The sequence below is a fragment of the Convolutriloba macropyga genome, chromosome 1 (genome assembly GCF_964194025.1).
Source record: "Convolutriloba macropyga chromosome 1, txConMacr16.3, whole genome shotgun sequence".
Taxonomy (NCBI): Eukaryota; Metazoa; Xenacoelomorpha; order Acoela; family Convolutidae; genus Convolutriloba; species Convolutriloba macropyga.
Genome location: NC_134468.1, coordinates 53754809 through 53775083, shown reverse-complemented (window position 1 = coordinate 53775083; position 20275 = coordinate 53754809). Strand labels below are relative to the sequence as shown.

The following is a 20275-nucleotide window of genomic DNA, read 5'->3' as shown; positions in this document are numbered from 1 at the left end:
AAAAAGAAATTAGATATTATTTATGCTAAGGGTTTTGTTAAGACTAGTAGGAAATAATGACAAGGACTATAGTTATAATTATAACTATGACTTAATTATAACTATGACTTAATTATAACTATGACTTAATTATAACTAAGACTATGTCTATGATATAATATCAACCATCTTATTACCATCACTATTAACACTAATAACCTTTCTAGTTAATACTAATGTGTGACAAATAACACCTGCAACAGCAGCACTAAATTTAAATTTAAGTTGTATTGGTTGTGGTCCTATATGCTCCCTTTGATATCTAGTATCGAATACATATATTCTATAGCTACTTTTGAATGTTCTATGATTTATATATGGTTTTATATTATGTGGTAGCCCATTATAATCTTTATTAAAGCTAACAATCTCATTATAATTATTGGTAACGTAATTAATATTCATTCCGTCCTCGGGATAAAACTCGCTACCAATCTTACAATAACTTTCAGTAACATTCTTATCAAATGTACTTGCATCATGAGTTTGTTCATTAACATTATTATTTTCAAAACCAACTATTATATATTGTGGTCTTTCCATACCACTTTCCATACCAAGATCAAACAAGAAGTTAGTAGCATTGGGCACATTCTTATAAAATGTCTTTCTTTCATAATAACTAAAGTCTACATTATTCTTTTTATTTAAAACCTTTTGCACAATAATTCTATTATCATTACTAGGATCAATACTGGGAACACACCATGATATATCTCTAATTTCTATATTACCGTCATTAGCAACTGCGCCAGGATTAGCATTAACTCTATATAAAGCTCTATCATTATTTTCTTTTTAAAATTATTTTAAATCCTAAACGATATATAATCTTTTCTTAATCATTTACGAAACCAAATAGATCACTCATCTTAATCATCATATACATATGACTCCGTTGTGCAGCAATATGGTCACCTTTAAGTTGACTATCTCTATTGCCTTGATTTCTAACAAAACCACTCTCATATTCATCATCAGTACTAGTTAATAACTTATACATCAATAGATTAGTATGACAGTGATCTATATATTCAATAGTCCTACCACCACTAGTTTCAAGTTTAACTGAACTAAACAATGCCATCATACCATAATTAACTAATCTGATATTAGCAAATACACCACCAGCATTATCTGATACAACAAACTCTATCTCTAGATAGGAATCACGCAAATTGCAATGATTCTCTTCTCTTTTGAGAATGATTATAATGTTAGTATTGATTGTATTCATTGTTGCTAGATTATTAGGTTTTACATTTTATAATCTTACTTTTGTGTATATCATTATTATAACTATAAGTTGTGTCCAAATTAAAATCCATTTTGATTAGATAAAAAATGACAGACAATTTAATCTTAAGGGAACTACAAAATATACATGAAGCTTTAACTAAAACTAAAGAAGAGCATACACTTAATATTAGAATGATAAAGCCAACAGAAAAGTTTAATTTTAGTGAACCTATACTTAACTCATCAAAATTAGGTTTAATTAGATTATATGTTTATAATTCGGTGTTTAATGTGAATAGAGGGAATAATCAATTCTTATATGCTAGTACTGTTATAGGAGACGATGAAGCTTTACCTCAGGCTCTTAGTTCTAACCCTAATTTTACCCATAACCCTAACCCTATCTCTACCTCAAGCCCAAACATTACATCTATCCTTTATTATAATTATAAAGGAGTCCCGTTGCTATTTTCAACCATTACACCGGGAGCATATGAGTTAACTGACATAGCAGAATTAATAAAAGAAGAAATTGATGGTAATGTTATAATAGAACCTGATAAGAATACGATGAAATGTTTAATGGAAATAAAACAAGGAGCACTCAGCTTTGATATAGAAAACTCAATAGCCTCATTACTAGGATTTAGAAAAATAGTTTATAAAAAAGGTAAATATAAATCTCAGAAAATTATTGATATTATGGGTTTCAATAATATTAACATTCATTGCAATATTATATCTGGAGCTAAAGATAATGGTAAAGATATAGATATATTATATACTTTTAATCTAACAGAACCACCAGGTTACTTGATAAATTTTATACCAACTAATATCTTGTATCAAAATGTAACCAAAGATAGAATAGAATATATAGAGTTTCATATTAAAGATGAGCATAGAAGACCTATAGACTTTAATGGTGATGTATTAAGTTTTACTTTACATTTGATTTAGAATATATAGTTAATGATATGGTTATAGTTCAATCTCTATCTATAATAATAGCCCTGGACATAGAAATAATTTTACTACAAAACTCTCCGATCCCAATTAATTCTTAGTTTACCATTAATATTTTTATTTTTGGTTATATCAATGACAATATAATTATAAGGCTCTTTCCATACCTTATTACATATATTAGCAAAATCTTTATAACTAAGTTCAACATTATTAAAGAAATCTTGATATATCGATGCTAGGACTTTACCTCTTTGTTCAAATAAAATAAATAGATTACAATTCTCTCTAACACTCTGTCTATCCAGAGAGAACAGGTTTTGATTAAGATATATCATATCGCAATTATTATGTCTACCTCTACAAAAGTATTCATTAATAACTGGTTCTTTGGCTCTAACATCATCGAATATCATTAGTTTCTTTAAGTCTTTGGGTAGTTTATCAGGAGATGGTAAATCTTTTATATCTTTAATAAATTCTATAATTGCTTTTGGTTTATTCTTTCTAATCCATTGTATTGATCACCAGTAGGTCCAATGATGTATAGCTTATCAAAATATATACTAGCTAGAATTGTTTTTTTTACTACTGTCTTGCCACATTCACTAGGACCAGATATTATACGTCTAAAGTTTTCTGGGAATGTGGCTTCAGTAATTATATCATCATCATTTACCCATGATTGTAGATCTTCATTTATATTTACAGAGATATTGTTAGTAGGACTATTGTTATTAGGTTTACCCTTTTGATGTTTTTCACCAAATAGATCTGCGAACGAGCTTTGCTCGTGGCTAGCCAAGCAGGTTCCCTGATATATAAAATTATCATCTGCGAAGCAGGTTCCCTGATTAACATTATCATTAACATTATTATTATAATTAACATTATCATTAACATTATTAGCAAAGCTTCTTCGTAGATCATTATCAATGTCATTATCATTAACATTATTAGCAAAGCTACTTCGTAGATCATCTGCGAAGCAGGTTCCCTGATTAACATTATCATTATCATTATCAATGTCATTATCATTATCATTATCATTAACATTATCATTATCATGATTAGCAAAGCTACTTCGTAGATCATTATCATTATCATTAACATTAACATTACAACCTAAACAAAAACACGCATTATATATTCCTGGATATTTACGTTGATTTACTAGAATATTTAAAGCACTTTTAATTCTGAATCCTCTATCAATAAGATAGATCATGTATAAACAATAAGCCCCACAATAAGATTCATCATATTGGTGTATTCTCTCATTAGATCCTAGATCAACATATTCTTCTAAAAATAATGGTGGGGTTTCTACACCAAAGCTATCAAAGTAATACACAGGACCACCTTCTCTTCTTAAAACTAAAACCCATTGTGTACCATCAGTTGGATGTAGATTCACAATAATGTTAAAGTTAGGTTCATAGATCTGCGAAGCAGGTTCCCTGATTGTTTTAGGACTTTGATCTCTCATTTCAATTCCATTTGGTGTTAGACTTATATCTTTTCCTATATCTTTTATTCTGATATCACTCATAGCATTATTATCAATATTAAATTTATTATTGAATTCCTCAAAAGTTAGGATAAGCATTTTTATAAAATAAATTTTATATATAAAAATGGATAAAGGTGGTATACTTTTTTTCTTATTATAATTGGAATTTGTTATTTATTATATGATTCAAAACCGAGTAAATACACAAAACTAGAAGAAAGCTTTGGTGGATTTATGAATCGGAATCTAGTTAGATTTGAATATGAAAAGTCACCATTACTTACTGTTGTTTATGGTGGAACTGGCACAGGGAAAACATATTTTATTAGACAATACTTATACTCAGTACTTATACTTATACTTATACTCAATAATTATACTCAGTACAAAACCAAGACAAAATATTGTTATAGTGTGTAAAGATGACAGAGACTGGATAGATCCTGAGTCTAAGTTTTATACTGGGTTTAATAAATGTTATATAAATATGATCACAAAAAATAATATGCATAAATTTCAAAATTGTGTAATAGTACTTGATGATATGGGTGATAGGTTAAATAAAGATATAGCTTATGATTTTACTGAAGGTAGACATTATAATATTCAAATGATTGTAATGTGTCATAAACCAGCTCAAATAATTAATACAGCAAGTATGAGTTGTGATACTATTTATTTAACAACTTATAATGGACCTGATCTATTTAAAAACTTTAATGAGATATATAAATGTGAACATGACTTTAGTAAAATAATTAGTGAGTTAAATAGTAACCATTATAATTGTACAGATGGAATGTCAGATGAACTTCGTTTTGGTATAATTAAATATAATAAAAAGGAAAATACTTTTATTATTATTAATAGTAATAGAAGAATGATATATGATTCAAGAGTTGATTTCCTTGATTTAAAAGCTCTTAGTTTAAAAGATGAATTAGAAAGAGAAGACATAAATAAACTTATAGCATATATGAAACCACTCATGATAAATGCAACAGATAGAAATGTTATTAATCACGATAACTATATATTCTATTTTAATAAACTTCTTAAATTAAATAATATTAAAATACAGAATGATGTTTTAACTAAAGAAATGATTATGGGAAAGGGTATAAAAAGTTTATCAACTATTGGTGGAATTATAAGCTCAGGTTTCTTTATATCTAGTTATATTTATCCTGATATAATATCAAGAAATGCTGGGAGTGTAGCAATGCGAGCAAGCACAATGTTGAGTAGAGTAAATACATTAGTTAACGTTGGATATGGAGAAGTTGGATAGTGATCTGCGAACGGATGAAGTCCGTGGCAAGCCAAGTAGCTTGGAGAACCACGAGCAAAGCTCGTTCACTAATGGTGAAACATGGGCAAAGCCCAATCTACGAAGTAGCTTTGCTAATCTACGAAATACAATACAAGAAGAATATATAAATCAGTGTAGCTGTGACTTCGTCAATGAAGAAATGGGAATTTTGAATAGAAAGGGAGGAAAGTTTTTATTCCGACTATATGGAAATAATGAAGAATTTAGAGAAGAGATTAAAAATTTTGTTAACGATAAAAAAGAATTAGACCTTGAATTGATTTTGGATAGGAGATGTAAAACTAATACACTCAATACGTTAGGAAATAAATATTTAGCAGAGTGTATCACATCTAAAGATAATACTAAAGATTTAATTGAAGTCATGGTTAAATATCATCCGCGAAGCAGTTCCACTGATGGACAAAGTCCTATGATTAGGTAAATATTATAGTTTACCCTATTATGAATGCAACTATAAATATGGAAACATTGCTGTTTTAAAATATCATTATGAATCATGTCATAAAGATAAAACTGATAAATGAATGTGTGGTAATATAATACTAAGTGGTATTTGTGCTAATAATTTTTCTCCATGGGGTTGTTCTTTAAAAAATGAATCTAGTTCTAGTTCTAGCTCTAGTTCTAGTTCTGGTTCTATCTATGACTCTACTCTAACTCAGATCCTAATCTTAACCCTAACCTTAACCCTAACATTAACCCTAACCCTAACCCTAAACTTAACCCTAACCATAACCCTAACCTTAGCCCAGAAGTCTTAATTAGAAGTTGTAATAAATGTAATTATGTAAAACCACTAACTGATTTTGATGAGAGTAAGTATACATGTAGAAGTTGTACTTCGGCTAAAGTTAATCGTCCATATTGTACTTCTGTTGAGATATGATGGGATACGGGCTCATGTAAAGAAACAACATCCAGATGTAGAAGTAACTAGAGGATTTAGTAGAAGCTTATTAGATAAAAGACAAAATCCTAGAGCTGTAAGTCCTTTAGTTATTGTCCAAACAGAGGATCTGCGAAGCAGTTTCACTGATAGTTGTTCATGTAAATATTATAATTTTGTATCATTTCTTTTTAATAATGGAATGAATTTAGAAAAAGTAAAAGAAAATATAAATTTATTGAAGAGTATAGATAATTTGAAATAAAAAGTATAAAAAAATGAGAAAATATCAAAAAAGCGGGAATCACTTTTTAAGAGTGAAAAAGAGCGATCTATCTACTGGAGGATCACTCCGAATAAGAGTGAATCGCTCTTAAAGAGTGAAATGTAAATTTTGCTTTGATTTTTTGATTTTTTGTTTTATTTTTGATTTTTAATTGATTTTTTTATTGAATTTAGAGCTAATATATAGTAGTGGAAAAAACAAGGATTCCAAGAAACAGTAAAGTTTGGCCCGATTCGACATGCGCGATTAGCGTTAGGAGAAAGGGACAAATTTTACTGGTGGTTGGAATCCTTGTGTTATCCACTACTGTTATCATTGCGCTCCTCGAGGGCATTGAGTTCTCTAAGAGCCCTTAACCTTACTATGCTCTAGGAATGCGATTCACCAAAACTATTTTGAGGAGACAATTTCATGGTGCGAAGGGTGGTTCTTAATCATAAACACAGCCTACCCCCACATTGCTTAACCCCCCCCCCCCCCCTAACACAACACCGGTCACCCCTATTGCTAGCATCAATAAACCCCAGTTGGCCTCTACCGAAGGCAACCGCTCGACTGTTGTTTTCAGAGCACTTCGCCCGACGTTAGTTGTTTGTTTTTTTTTTCAATTTATACAGTTCTGAAACAAGATCTGAAAAATTCAATGCCACGTGTGCAAAAATTGTGATTTTTTTGTTGTCGAACTGTATGTTTTAACCATCTCATCACTTCCTTAAATGCAATTTTGAGGTATTTTTGTTATTTCGCCGTTTTAGACGCTTTTGACCGATTTTTGTACTCTTTTTCATATTATAGCTGTAAGCTGAGCGGAGCTATATTGCGTTTCTCTTGGTTTTTTACAATTCAAAGAATTTGAATTGTATTGGGGCGCTGTCGTTCTTTAAAGATCTGCTCACACATTTTCATGATTTTGGTGTAGTGATTTTGGTCAAGCCAAAACAGGAAGTGGCATGGAGCGAAAAAACGAAATTTTTTCGCTCCAGTTTTAAAGTAGAGTGGGAAAACAGTGTTTGAACAAAAATTCGTTTTCTCGCTCGTGATTTTTGTTCACATGCGGCAATTTCACTTTGATTTTTACTGTTTTTTTCGATTTTTTGGATCGGATTTTTTTCTAAATGGTTTTCCCAATCCATTCATAGTTTTTTCTAGGTTTTTGTTTCAGCCAAATTTCCATTTCTCGCTAGTGGTGTTTTGTCCACATGAGGCATTTTGACATTGATTTTCTGTTTTTTTTAAATATTTTTTTGATCTGATTTTTTGAAAAATGGTTTTCCCAATCCACTCATAGTCCTTTCTAGGTCTTATTGTTTTGTTTAGTCATTGAAAATTCTGTGAATTTTACTTGTCCTGCTATGTTTTTGTTTCGTCGTCTGAAGTTTTTTTTCGGAAAAGCTGGAAAAGTCAAATTTTCTGAATGACTTCTTCCTCTCACTAACGGCGTTTGCGCGCGGGACGTCATTTCTCATTCTTTGTCTAGCAAAGGTTTTAAGATCATTTGCTTGAATAGATTTTGATCATAATTATATCACTCAATAAAATGACTCTTGCACTTTAAAACTTACGTTTAGTTTGAATTAGTTTAATGTCAAAGGAACTAATATGTGCAGTAAAGGCTTCTGCGAAAAGAATGTTTACAAGCTTTATTAATTTATCGCTGATTTTTTTACCTGGCTTTTTGAGCGCCGTCGATACGTTTTTCAACTTATATCTACCAATTTTTATTTTTTTATATGCGATTTTGCGGTATTTTTCTAATTACGCCATTTTAGTCTCTTGTTTCATGTTAATATTGTCTATGGATACGTTTGTAGATTGAAAATATTTTTTTGTTTGTATTGTGGACTTTCCGTTTCGTTAAAATCAATTTAAATTTAGTAGTAGAAAATAGGCTAAATTCGAACAATTTTTGCGATTACTTCCTGTTTTTAATAGACGCAGCAGCAATTGCAGGCGGCTGTTATTGCGGTCCTATTACAATTCAAAGAATTTGAATTGTATTGGGGCGCTGTGTTTTTTTTTAAGTTGTGTTCACATATTTTTCAATGACTTTGATCTTTCAAAACGGGATAAACAGGTAAAGCCCAGCGGGCATTAAGTTTCATTAGAGGCCCAAAGTGGACGTTAGTAGTCCTTCAGGTGCTTAGAGTGTTGCGGCTGCTGGGATGGCCTCAATTCAAGGTTAAAAGGTCATTATTAGGAGTTTTTGGGCTCAAAATGGTGCAATTTTTCATGTTTTTTATGATTTTTTTTTGAGTTTTTTGTTTGATTAGTCTTAGGTTGAAGTTTTTAAAAGTTGCTGATGGCTTTTTGTGAAACAAAATTGCCTGTTATGACCATTTTATGAGCTATATGTTTTGGTACTACAAACACAAACACACAAAATGATAGCATTTTTTGCAATTTTTTTCAAGTTTTTTGAAAACTTGTCATTTTTTGCGTTTTTCCAGCTTGAGGGGCCAGCAAATCTCCTTTAAGGTTTGATAATAGGGCACTGTATTGTTTCTAGTAATAATGGAGTGATTTTTTTGAGGTTACCTACTAAAGTTTGACAATTTTTGATATTTTTCCATTCTCAAGTGCCAGGAAACCTATTCCACGGTCTGAAAAAGTTACTACATAATTGTTAGTTTCACTGGAGTTTATTTCAACAATTTAAGCTGTCGAATTTTGAAAATTATCTGATAAAAATTGCAAGTTATTTATTTTTTTTCAAAACATTTGTCTCTTATTCAGTTTTTTTTGCCTGAGTAGCCAGATAACCTAATACAAGGTTTGATAGTATGTTATTAAAGAGTTGCTAGTGGTAATTGGATGGTTTTTAACATTTTAATAGAACAAATTTCTTTTTTGAAATTTAATTTTTTAAAAAAAAATTATTGCCTATCGATCTTTGAACCAATCAATTTTTTAAGGCTTGGAATTGGTTTACTGGATAGCCTCTAGAGACACTAGAATCATTTTTTAAGAAATGCTTCTGAAGATATTAATATCGCGACTTTCAGCAGCCTTTTATTGAAGTTTGCAATTGATTTCATTTTTTTTGAGTTTTTTGGTCATTTTTGAGTTAATCGATCTTCAAGGGCCAATTAATTTTTTCAGGCCTTGCAGATATAATACTGCTCCAATTTCAGAAACAAAATTTGGTTTTGAACATATTCTTGAAATAGGTATATTTAAAGGGATCAAATTTTGCCTTAGGGGTAAAAGCTTAAAAGTTTTAGCAATGATTATATATTTGTTTAGTTTGTTTGATTGTTTGTTTCTCAGTTTTTTTGTGATGATTTTTGATTTTGTTTGTGTTTTAGCTGGCATCGTTGATTTGATCTGCTGGTCGAGTAGAGTAATTCTAAGTTTTCATTCAATTCTTTGAATTGTATTTCAGGACTTGTCCTGCTACGTTTTTTTTACTTCGTCTAACAGATTTTTGTTCCGTCAAACCCTGACTTCTTGGAATTGACTTTTTCAGTGACTTCTACTGCTTTGCAGTTTAAATTTGTGTTCGTGACGTCTTTTTTGCTTTTAGGTCAATTGCGTGACTTACCTTATTCAAAAAAATGACTTCTGAAATCACTTAATGAACTTTAATTTTTATGAGCATTTACTAGTTAAAGATCAAAAGTGTGCATCCAAGTAGTGCCAAACGTATATGCCCTAATTCTTGAGTATTAGAGTCTGGTCAATCTGTTTAGCTTATATCTTTAGTTGTTTCAACTCATGGAAGGTCACAAGCGTCTATCGCGGCTATTTTCCGGCAATCTGCCGGCTATGTTGGCCAAATTTTTCTGTTTTTTTTCTGACTTTGAGATTTTTTTAGAATAAATTGTTTGATTAGGGTTGGTACAAGGGCTATTATCACTAAGTGAAAACAATTGAAGGCTTGATAGCCCATAGTTTTATTGAAATAAATTGGATCTTTTGTGCCCTCAGTACGTTATACACCCCCAGTTACAGAGCAGGATCCTTTACATAGTATGTCATTATATAAAAATATGTCACGTGCGTCTGTAGGTGCAAAAAACATGCACTCACTAAGACGGGGGCACAAGCGGAAAAGATGCAATAAATTAAGCAATTCTGCTGTTTTTGTAATTTTTAATTCTTACTCATGTTTCAAGTGTTTTTAGTGCGTTTGAGAGTTGCGTGGTTAAGATATGTTGAGAAAAGTTATTTAGATTTTGCGTTTTTCCGTGAATTGTTACAAAATGTAACAGTTTTTTTTAAAAAAAAATTCGTGATTTTATTCTTCTGTTTACTCGTTTTTCGTTTTTTCCCCTTTTTCGAGATTATTTTTGTTACTATTTTTGTTTTTCCTATCACTGGATTTTCGTTTACTCCCCTGCTTTTTTCACTGGTATTTTCTTTCCTCACTTTGTTGTTTTCAATACTTGTTTTGTTGCTTTGAATGGAATAATGAAGTTAATAGTTCTATCAGTTACTGGTTGGCTAGAGTTTAGGTTATATTTTGCTTGGAGTCGATATCGTGCTTCCGGCTATGTTATTTATTCAAACTTTTTTTCGGCTTTTTCACGTCAATGAGAAGGCAAATTTCAGTTGTGTTTCAGTCACGCTGAATTAGTAAAGGGAGCGAAAAATCGGGTAGTCTTGAGACGGGATTTCTTCCAAACTTGCTTTAAAGTGGAGTGAGAAATTGGTTTTTGAACAAATTTTCTGTCTTTGAGAGCTAATTTTTTCAGGTGCTTGAAGTTGACTTCTGTTTTCAGTGTTTCTTCTCTTAAGTGCTATTAAAATGAGAAGTGTGTGTGTGTGTTTTCAGTGTTTCTTCTCTTAATTGTTATTAAAATGAGAAATATGTGTTCTAATTGTGGCTTTTGTGCACTTTGACTTTATGAATAATTTATTGAGCATTCCTATATTTTGTGGTTGATGTATTTTTTGTGTCTTTTTCTTTTGTTATTTGACTTGAGATTATTTCTTTTTTCACGCATTTTGTCAGCACTTAAATGTGCTTGGAAAGGCTATTCCTATCGACGTTCTCAGAAACTGGATAAAAGGTACAGTCCAGAAGGTATTAAGTTCTCTTAGAGAGTTATGCCTTACTAGTCTCTATGCAAGCGATCCATCGAAACTGTTTAGGAGATATGAACTCGTTGTGAAGGGAAATTCTTAGAGTTTGACGCCCTTTCCCACTTAATCACCCTCCCCACTTCAACCCCGACCCATTTCCTTCCTTCCACGTCATTCCACCCGTAACCTCGAAAGCCTGACCACTCCCCGCTTTTATAACCCACCACGCCCCCCCCCCCTCCCTAAAACCTACCTAACCCCCAGTTTGCAAGTTACGAAGACAACCGATTGCCTGTTGTTTGAGAGCAATTCGCTCGACGATAGTTGCTGGTTTTTATTGTGGTAAATTTTCTTTGTCAATGGGGAACGTATTTTCTATCTGATCCGTGTTTTAATTTAGCTGCTAAACTGTTTTTGTAGTGTTCATGCTTTTTTTTCGTCGTCTGACGTTCTTTGTTTTACATTTGATCATTCAGCAACGCTGAGAAAGTAAAATTTTTTAATTGACTTCTTCTTGTCACTAAAGGCGCGCGTAAAGTCATTCAGCCATTTTTGGTCATTTGCGTCGAGTTAGATTTTGATCATACGCGACTTACCTCACTCTATAAAACTACTCTTGCACTTTAAAACCTAATTTCAATTTGAATTAGTTTACCGTCAACGGAACATGTGTGTAATAAATGTCCCGATAAAATGTGTTATAAAGGTCACTAATAGAAAGGCTTCTGTGGACTTAATTTTCAGAAGCTTTATTAATTTATCACTGAATTCTTTACATAGTTTTTTGAGTGGTGTCGATAACATTTTCAATTTCTGTCTATCTGTTTGTATATCTATTATACGGCACAAGCTGCCGACTATCTTTAAAAGGCTGATATCTTGTACTTTTTCCAGAATTTGTTCCGATACGTATTTTTAGTGATGAGTTTGCTCTTTTTTTGAAGTCAATCAAGAGTGGTGTTTTTATTCACGGGTCATATTCACGGGAAAGTTGAAAAAAAAATTTAATTAACAGACCGTCAAACAATTTCAAACGCGAGTTTTTAGGCGCTTTCCTTTTTCTGTATTGCATAAGTCACAAACCTAGAGTTTGACCTCTGAATCAATTCACTCGCTGTTTTTACTAAAACGAAATTAAAAATTAAGACGGAAAATGTACGGAAGTATTGTCACGGTCAATTGTCAAAAGCAAAAGAAACCGGATTAACTAATTAAGCCCGAGCACTAAGACTTGGTGCATTAAGTTATTAGATTCCTTATAGCATACTTCTAATTGCTATTGATGTCAGAGTTTCACCCCCTCCCACTTATTTTTTAACACTTTGGGAACGAATATCAATTTGCATCTTTTTGTCTTTTTCTCCTGCAATCGCTTTGGACGTTAAGGGGTCAACAGTTGTTACATTCGGGCAAGTGTCTTTGTTTTCAAACTTTATGCGTTTTTAATAGCTCTCAAACGGATGCCTGCTGGTCTTTTTTGATCGGATTTTTCATACTACCTACTTCTTGCCTTCAAAAACGAATGAACAGGTAAAGTTCGGAGAGCATTTAATTCCCTGGTCTTTTTTAATGCGATTTTTCGTTCTACCTACTACTTTTGCCTTCAAAATTAAGCAGGTTAAGTCCGGAGGGCATTTAATTTTGTTAGAATGACGCTCAATGAAGCTAAAGCTAGCGTCCCTAAGCCGCAGTTAGCTATTCACTAAGCCAATCGCTCGCCAGTCGTTTGAGAGCAATTCTCCCGACGTTAGTCAGATGTGCCTAATTGCTCGTGAACGAAGTTTAAATCACTTATTGTAAATGTGTGTGTCTTATGCAAAATTTCTGCTTGATCGTTTTTGTTTAGAACATTCTTTTGATTTCGCTTTTGACTTTCTTACGCTTGACTTATTGATTTTTGAGTAATAAATTGTTCGCGTTCAGAAATTAATTCTGTTGCTAAAGTAAAACCGGTTGTGAGAGATGTTCGTACAAAGCCCGTGCACAGTATAGTTTAATTTCACCGACGCCTAGCAGGCAGGTCGAAGGTTTGAAGCCCTCCACAGTCAGAAGTTTTTGCGCAATAAAAGTTTCTCTATCCCCTGTTAAATTCTTTGCCCCGCCAGTCGTAGAGAGGAATTTGTCTGACGTTAGTTGGTTTATGTTCTTCAACCTGTTGACATATTAATAAAAGTCCTGAGAGCTTCCTTTTTTTCATTTATAAGTTTCTTCGAAAAATTTTCATTTTTTACGTTTTTAGTGAACCGGTTACTGTTTTTTTTTTCGAAATCAAATGAGAGTAATGATTTTGTTCACTGGTTCTGTAAGTTTTGGAGTTACCATTTCACTTGTTTTGTTTGTTTTTTCTGCCATTTGTTGCTCGACTGTTCTCGCATATATCGTTTGAGGGCAATTCGTCCGACGTCACTCGGTTTGCGCTTGGTTTTTAAATCAAAATTTTTTCCCAAGTTTGTTATTTGGCTTATATTATTGCTGTTTTTCTCTTGATTTTCAACTCATGTTTTCATAAGATCACACACGTGTTCTAATAATGCATAGTATAATTTTTAAGGCTTGAATTAGAGATACTGGATTGTCTTTTGAGAAAAGATAATAATATCACGAATTTTAGCAAGATTTTGTTTTTAAAATTTTTGAATATTTTTGTCCTTTTCTGAGTTCAACGATCATTGGCCAACGAAACCTTTTAAACCTTGCAGATGGGTTACATGACGGAACTCCAAAGACAGAAAATGGTTAGGAACATTTTCCACTGCAAAATCTCAAAACTTCTCTTTCAAATTTTGAACTTTCAGTTTTTTTCTTTATGATGTAATTACTGACAAGGCTAGAAACTACAAGTTGCATAGTCGAATCTCATCATGGCAAATATTCCTACCTCTCTCTCTCTCTGTGTCAGCTGGGGTCTCTTTCCTTCTCTTTCTCGTTCACGTTTTATCTCTCGCACACTATTTCTCTCTCTCTCTCCTTGTTGATGACGCATTTCAGCTGCCGTTATGTGGCGTGATGTCATCATCTATTACCCTCACCTCGCGCCCCTTCAATTAAGCTAGACTCACTAAACCGCGGCTAGCTGCTGACGAAGCGAACCGCTCGCCGGTTGTTCGAGAGCAATTCGCCTGTCTTTAGTCTGTTATGTTATTTGTTATACTTATTGTTGTCATATCACTAAATCTGATTGATCATTACGTCCATCATTGGTGAGTGATGGAGTTTAAATAATCGAATTGACCGTTTTGGCCCATAGCTATTTTTTTTACTTTGAGACAGTATTAACGATGTTCCCAAAAAAAACTATTAACGAGATCTTGCTCCTTTGTTGTTTTATAACTTAGTCTGACCAATGACACTGGTCATCAGTTTCTTTTCCGGCATAATTGAATCTATTTCATGACTTGAGCTCATAGCAGTAGTTTTTGTTCCTTAGAAAATAGTGGATTTTTGAGTCGTGTCCGCTTTTGTAGCTTTTCTTGTAGTCTTTTCGATTCGTCTCAATATAAGTTCCATTGGCCTTCCAGTTCGGCTTAATTGTCGTGATTTTATCTGCTTACACTTCAACTATTGTTTTCTCTGATTTGGTTACTATTGGTTTTTGAATTGTTTTTCGTTAATTTTTGAATCTGGCCCGCTTTTGCTGTTCTTTTGCACAATTCTCACCTAACAGAACTGCTAATTGTGTTTTAACTTTTATTGTTATGCACTGGTTAAGGTTTCTAAGTGTTATTTTGTGTTTTTCTTTCTTAGAAACCACTAGTTTACAAAAAGATTCTGATTTTTGCTAAAATTTCTTTTTTTGCTCTTTCTGATCTCTCATTCTGATCAGCTATTGCTCAGCAAAACAATCTGGAGTCAGCAGTGTCAGTATCGCAAAACGCAATTAAACAATTAAAATAGAAAAGTGATACAGCACAGTTCTAGAACGTTATTCTAATAAGTCTTAGATAACATCTCTCATGCTTATTGATATTGATACTAGCGCCTGTATCCTCTCATTAAGAAAAGGGAGTTCAGATCCTTTTCTGTGTCAGTTTTCCAGTTGCTGTTGGAGGAGTTTAGTGCTTAAATTTGGGAGGACATTTTTTTTATTGTGAACGAATTTTTGATGGTCAATTAAATAGGCGTCGTTACCTCCTTGGCACTTGGTTCTTAGAGTAATGCAATCTGAGGAAATGTGTGTTTGCACACCAGTCTCAGTTAAATGTTTCTTATCACAGATAACGAGACCAATAAAGTCTGTTTAACAAACTATCAAATTCCCCATCAAAAAAAGTTCATGAGCAAAAGGTTGCTTAAATGTTGTAGAGGATGAAGAAGCAGGAGAAGATGAAGCAGAACGAAGCAGCAGTCAAGAAAGAAGCAGCACAGAAGGCAGCAGCTGCAGTTAGCCGATCTTCGAGTGTGCAGAAGGATGCTGGATCGGGGGACTCAAAAGTGGCCAACGGAACATCCTCCAAGAGACCCGCCACTGGAGATGGTGGAAATGCTTCTACCAACGGAACCGCAGAGGGAAAGGCGACAGGAGACGGCAAAGGATCTACCACAGCTTCTGGTTAGTTTTTTGCTTAATGATTAGTAGAGAAATGATGAATTAAGTGTTGGTGTCATTTCTTTTTGCAAATGAAAAAAATCGTTAAATGCTAGTAAAGTGTATATGGTACTGGCAGCGGTAAGAGAAGAGAGAATATGAAAAAAAATCATTTTGATACAATTTTGATATCAATAACAAAACAGAAATACGTCAAAATCATAGTTTTAACGATATTTTTCCATAACGTTAAAACAAACAAAAAGAACCAATTACCGGTTATAAAATGTATCTCCATTGAATAAAATGAAGTCTGTGTATATAAATTGCATGCATCTATGATACAATTTTAACCATTTTATTATCACTACTAACACTAATCTTTTTGGAAAACTAATGCATGACATATAGTATCAGCAACAACAGCATTAAATTTAAAATTAAGTTGTATTGGTTGTGGACCAATTTGATCATTTGATATCTAGTATCAAATACGTATATTTTATTAATAGCCGCGAAGCGATAGCGGCTATTATTGGGGACATCGTGTTTTTACAATTCAAAGAATTTGAATTGTATTGGAGCGCTGTGTTTTTTTTAAGATATGTTCAAACATTTTTCAATGACTTTGATCTTTCAAAACGGATAAACAGGTAAAGCCCAGCGGGCATTAAGTTTCATTAGAGGCCCAAAGAGGGCTTTAGTAGTCATTCAAGTGGTTAGAAAGGTACAGCTGCTGGGATGGCCTTAACTGAAGGTTAAAAGATCGTTTTTAGGAGTTTTTGGGCTCAAAATGCTGCAATTTTTCATGTTTTTTGTGATTTTTTTAAGTTTTTTGTTTGATTAGTCTTAGGTTGAAGTTTTTAAAAGTTGACGAAGGCCTTTTTTTGGGACAAATTTACTTTTTATGACTATTTTATGAGCTATATGTTTTGGTATTACAAACACAAACACGCAAAATGATAATAATTTTTGCAATTTTTAAATTTTTTTGAAAATTTTTGTTATTTGTTGAGTTTTTACATTTTCAGGGGCCAAGGAATCTCCTTTGAGGTTTGAAAATAGGGCACTCCATAGTTTCTAGTAACAACGGATTGGTTTTCAACATTTTAATGTCTCAAATTTTAGCACATTTTTGAAAAAATTTGCAATTTTTTTCAAGGTTTTCTAAAGTTTTTGTCATGTTTTTCGTATTTGTCCATTCTCAAGTACCCAAAATCCTATTCCATGGTCTGATGAAAGTTACTGCATGGTTGTTACTTTCAATGGATTTGTTTTCAACAATTTAACCTTTCGAATGCTAGAAATTTCTTGATAAAATTTGCAATTTTTTTTAGATTTTTTCAAAACATTTGTCTTTTAGTCAGTTTTTCTCACCTCATTAGCCAGCTAACCTCATCCAAGGTTTGATAGTTTGTTATCAAATAGTTGCTAGGGGGCAAGTGAATGGTTTTCTACATTTTATTTGAAAGAATTTCTATTTTGAAATTTGAAATTTTTTCTAAAAATTATTGCCTATCGGTCTTTGAGCCAATGAATTTTTGAAGGCTCTGAATTGGTTAGGGGATGGCATCTAATAGCCTCTAGATACACACAAACGATTCTGAAGATTTTAATATCACGATTTTCCGTAACATTTCATTAAAATTTGCAATTGATTTTTTTTTCTGTCATTTTCGAGTTAATCGATCTTCAAGGGCCAATGAATTTCTTTCAGTTATTGCAGATATAATACTGGACCGATTCCAGAAACAAAAATTGGTTTTCAACATGTATTTGAAATAGGTATAATTAAAGAGATCAAATTTTGCCTTAGGGGTAAAGCTTCTAGAGTTTTAGCAATGAGTATATTTTTGTTCAGTTTTTAATTGCTCTTGAACGCAGTTCATAGCAATTATTGTAAACGTGTGTGTCTTTTTTTATGCAAAATTTTCGCTTGACGGTTTTGACTTTTCGAGTGACTTTTACGCCCTTGACTTTTTGCATTTCGCGTGATCTAAAATTCTCTCTCAATCACAATTTCAAGCAGCTGAACTCAATTGGCGGCAATTTAATACTAAAAGTCAAATAAAAAGTAAGCCGAAATTGGTGTCATTTTTTAACTTTAAATCCTTATAGTGGTATATGTTAACCTCTAATATGGTTATTTGAAGCCCACTATAGAACTTCTTAGTCCCATTTAGGCTACCCCCCCCCCCCCCCCCCGACTGAAGCAGGCTGCAATTGATTAGAGCTCCCACTAGTCGTTCAAGAGCAATACTTCCGACGTTTAGTCGGTTATGTTTTTGATTGTTTTAATTTTTGTTTTTTTAGATGATTTTGTTTCTGTTTCTGCTGGAATTGTTCACGTGATCTACTGGTTAGGTAGAGTATTTCTAAGTTTTTCATTCAAATCTTTGAATTGTGATGATTCTTACGAACTGACTTCTTGGAATTGACTTCTTTCTGACTTCAGTGACTTCTACTGCTTTGCAGTTAAAATTTGTGTGCGTGACGTCATTTCTGCTTTTAGGTCAATTGCGCGACTTACCTAACTAAAAAAATGACTTTTGAACTCACTCATGGAACTTTAAATCTTATGAAGTTTTACTGGTTAAAGATCAATAGTGTGCATCTAAGTAGTGACAAACTTATATGACCTAATTCGCAGGCATTGGTTTTGAGTTTCTGATTTCAGTTTTGAAAAAGCTCTTTTAGGGATTTTTCCTTATAGACCGTATGTGTCATAAAATTGAGTCTGAATCAAACCAAAAAAAGTCTAATGGTCTATTAAAGGACTGGTGGTCGATCTGTCTATCTTATTTCTTTAGTTGTTTCAGTTCATGGAACGCCACAAGCGTCTATCGCGGCTATTTTCCGGCAGTCTACCGGCTATGTTAATTACTTTTAAAGGTTCTATGAATTATATATGGTTTAATTTCATCTGGTAAACCATTATAATTTTTCATTAAAATTCACTATCTCTTTAGACACCTTATTAATTGCCGCCTTAGCTTCTCAGCCGGCTATTATAGCGCTCCTACTTTTTTTACTTCGTCGTATTAAAATTTTTGCTTTACTTTAGTTCACAGCTTGAACATTTTGCGTGAAGGCTTTTGGACTTCTTTTTGATCTCTCATTCTGCTAAACGTGTTGTTAGACAGCAGTGCAACTCACAATGAGTCGCTATCAAAAAACGAAATGAGAAATAGAAACGGGATAAACCCATGACGCGCAATTTTAGATGCCCGTTACTCGAACTTTTTTCTAAGTTATCATCTCTAATGCTTATTGATATTGGTACTAGTCCCTGTGTCGTCTCACTACGAAACAGGAGTATGTTCAGAACTAATGAAAAAACTTAAAAAAATCTCTTTTTTCATTTGTTTTTTCTTCCAATCCCAATGTTGGTTATGGGAATCAACGGCGGCTCTTTTCCGGCAATCTGCCGGGTAAGTTTATAGTTCTTAGTCCCATAATTCATATTCATCCTATCCGTAGGATAAAACTTCCTACCAATCTGACAATAACACTGAGTAACATCCATTATATTAATTGTACTTGCATCCTTAACGTGTTCATTAACATTGTTTTCAAAATTAATTATTATAGAATTATAGATTGTGGTCCCTACATACCAAGATCAGTTTCAAAGTTAGTAGCTTTAGGTACATTTTCATAGAATGGTACATTTTCATTAAATGTTCTGGTTCATCAACGGTAACTACATCATCTACAAAGAAAACCATCTACAGCAGCAAAAATCTCGACAAAACCACCGCGTAAACAATTTATCAGACGAACATTTAACCGGCGACGACGCTAGAAGAATATACCCAGCTCAAACAGTACTTTTACCAATATTTCAGCAAACATAACATAAACCACTCAATCAAGTATTTGAAATCTTCTACTTTACACGTCTACCCACTTGAATAATGTTTTTTTGGTTGTTAACTTTCAGTACCTGCTTCATTCCTTCTTCTATATCCGGCGTTGAGAAAATTATTCATTGAACTGAATTATTCTTAAATATAAATTTCAAGTTGAACAATAAGATTTGATTCTATTTAAAACCTCTTAATACTGAATAAATTATTATCTCAATACCCTAGAATATTGACCGCTCGCGTTTTTTGATCAAGGAATGATAGAAATTGCAATTTTTGTGACACGACGATTTCTATCGCAACTAATGTTACTCATTCTCTTTACTTTTATTCCAAAAGAACATTTTGTGCTACGCTTTCCAACGCGACTGATGTTAAAAGTCTTGATCTCCAATCGTCATACAGAGTTTATGGTGCTCATTCTCATATTTTTAACAATTATTAAATTATGAATACATATTTCGAAGGAGGTGTTGATTTTGAATGGTTTAAAGATTTTTGTTTCTTTTCCGAGCATATTGAATCTGCTTGGGTTGATAACTCCAACGTAATTCTTTTCAGTAACTTCTTATAAAGAAACTAACTTAAATT

At 32.7% G+C, this 20275-nt stretch overlaps 1 protein-coding gene across 5 annotated transcripts in view; it reads left to right on the top strand.

Annotated features, from left to right (window-relative positions):
* Nucleotides 1–20275, top strand: part of LOC142340355 (THO complex subunit 2-like) — a 215790-nt gene that overhangs the window by 170215 nt on the left and 25300 nt on the right. For all 5 annotated transcript variants that reach the window (XR_012759067.1, XR_012759068.1, XM_075390939.1 and 2 more), the window contains exon 21: nt 15593–15839. Coding sequence is in view for 3 of the 5 variants with exons in the window: in XM_075390939.1 (XP_075247054.1) it covers nt 15593–15839 (247 nt within the window). In the remaining 2 variants the exon portion in view is untranslated. The remainder of the gene's footprint in view (nt 1–15592; nt 15840–20275) is intronic.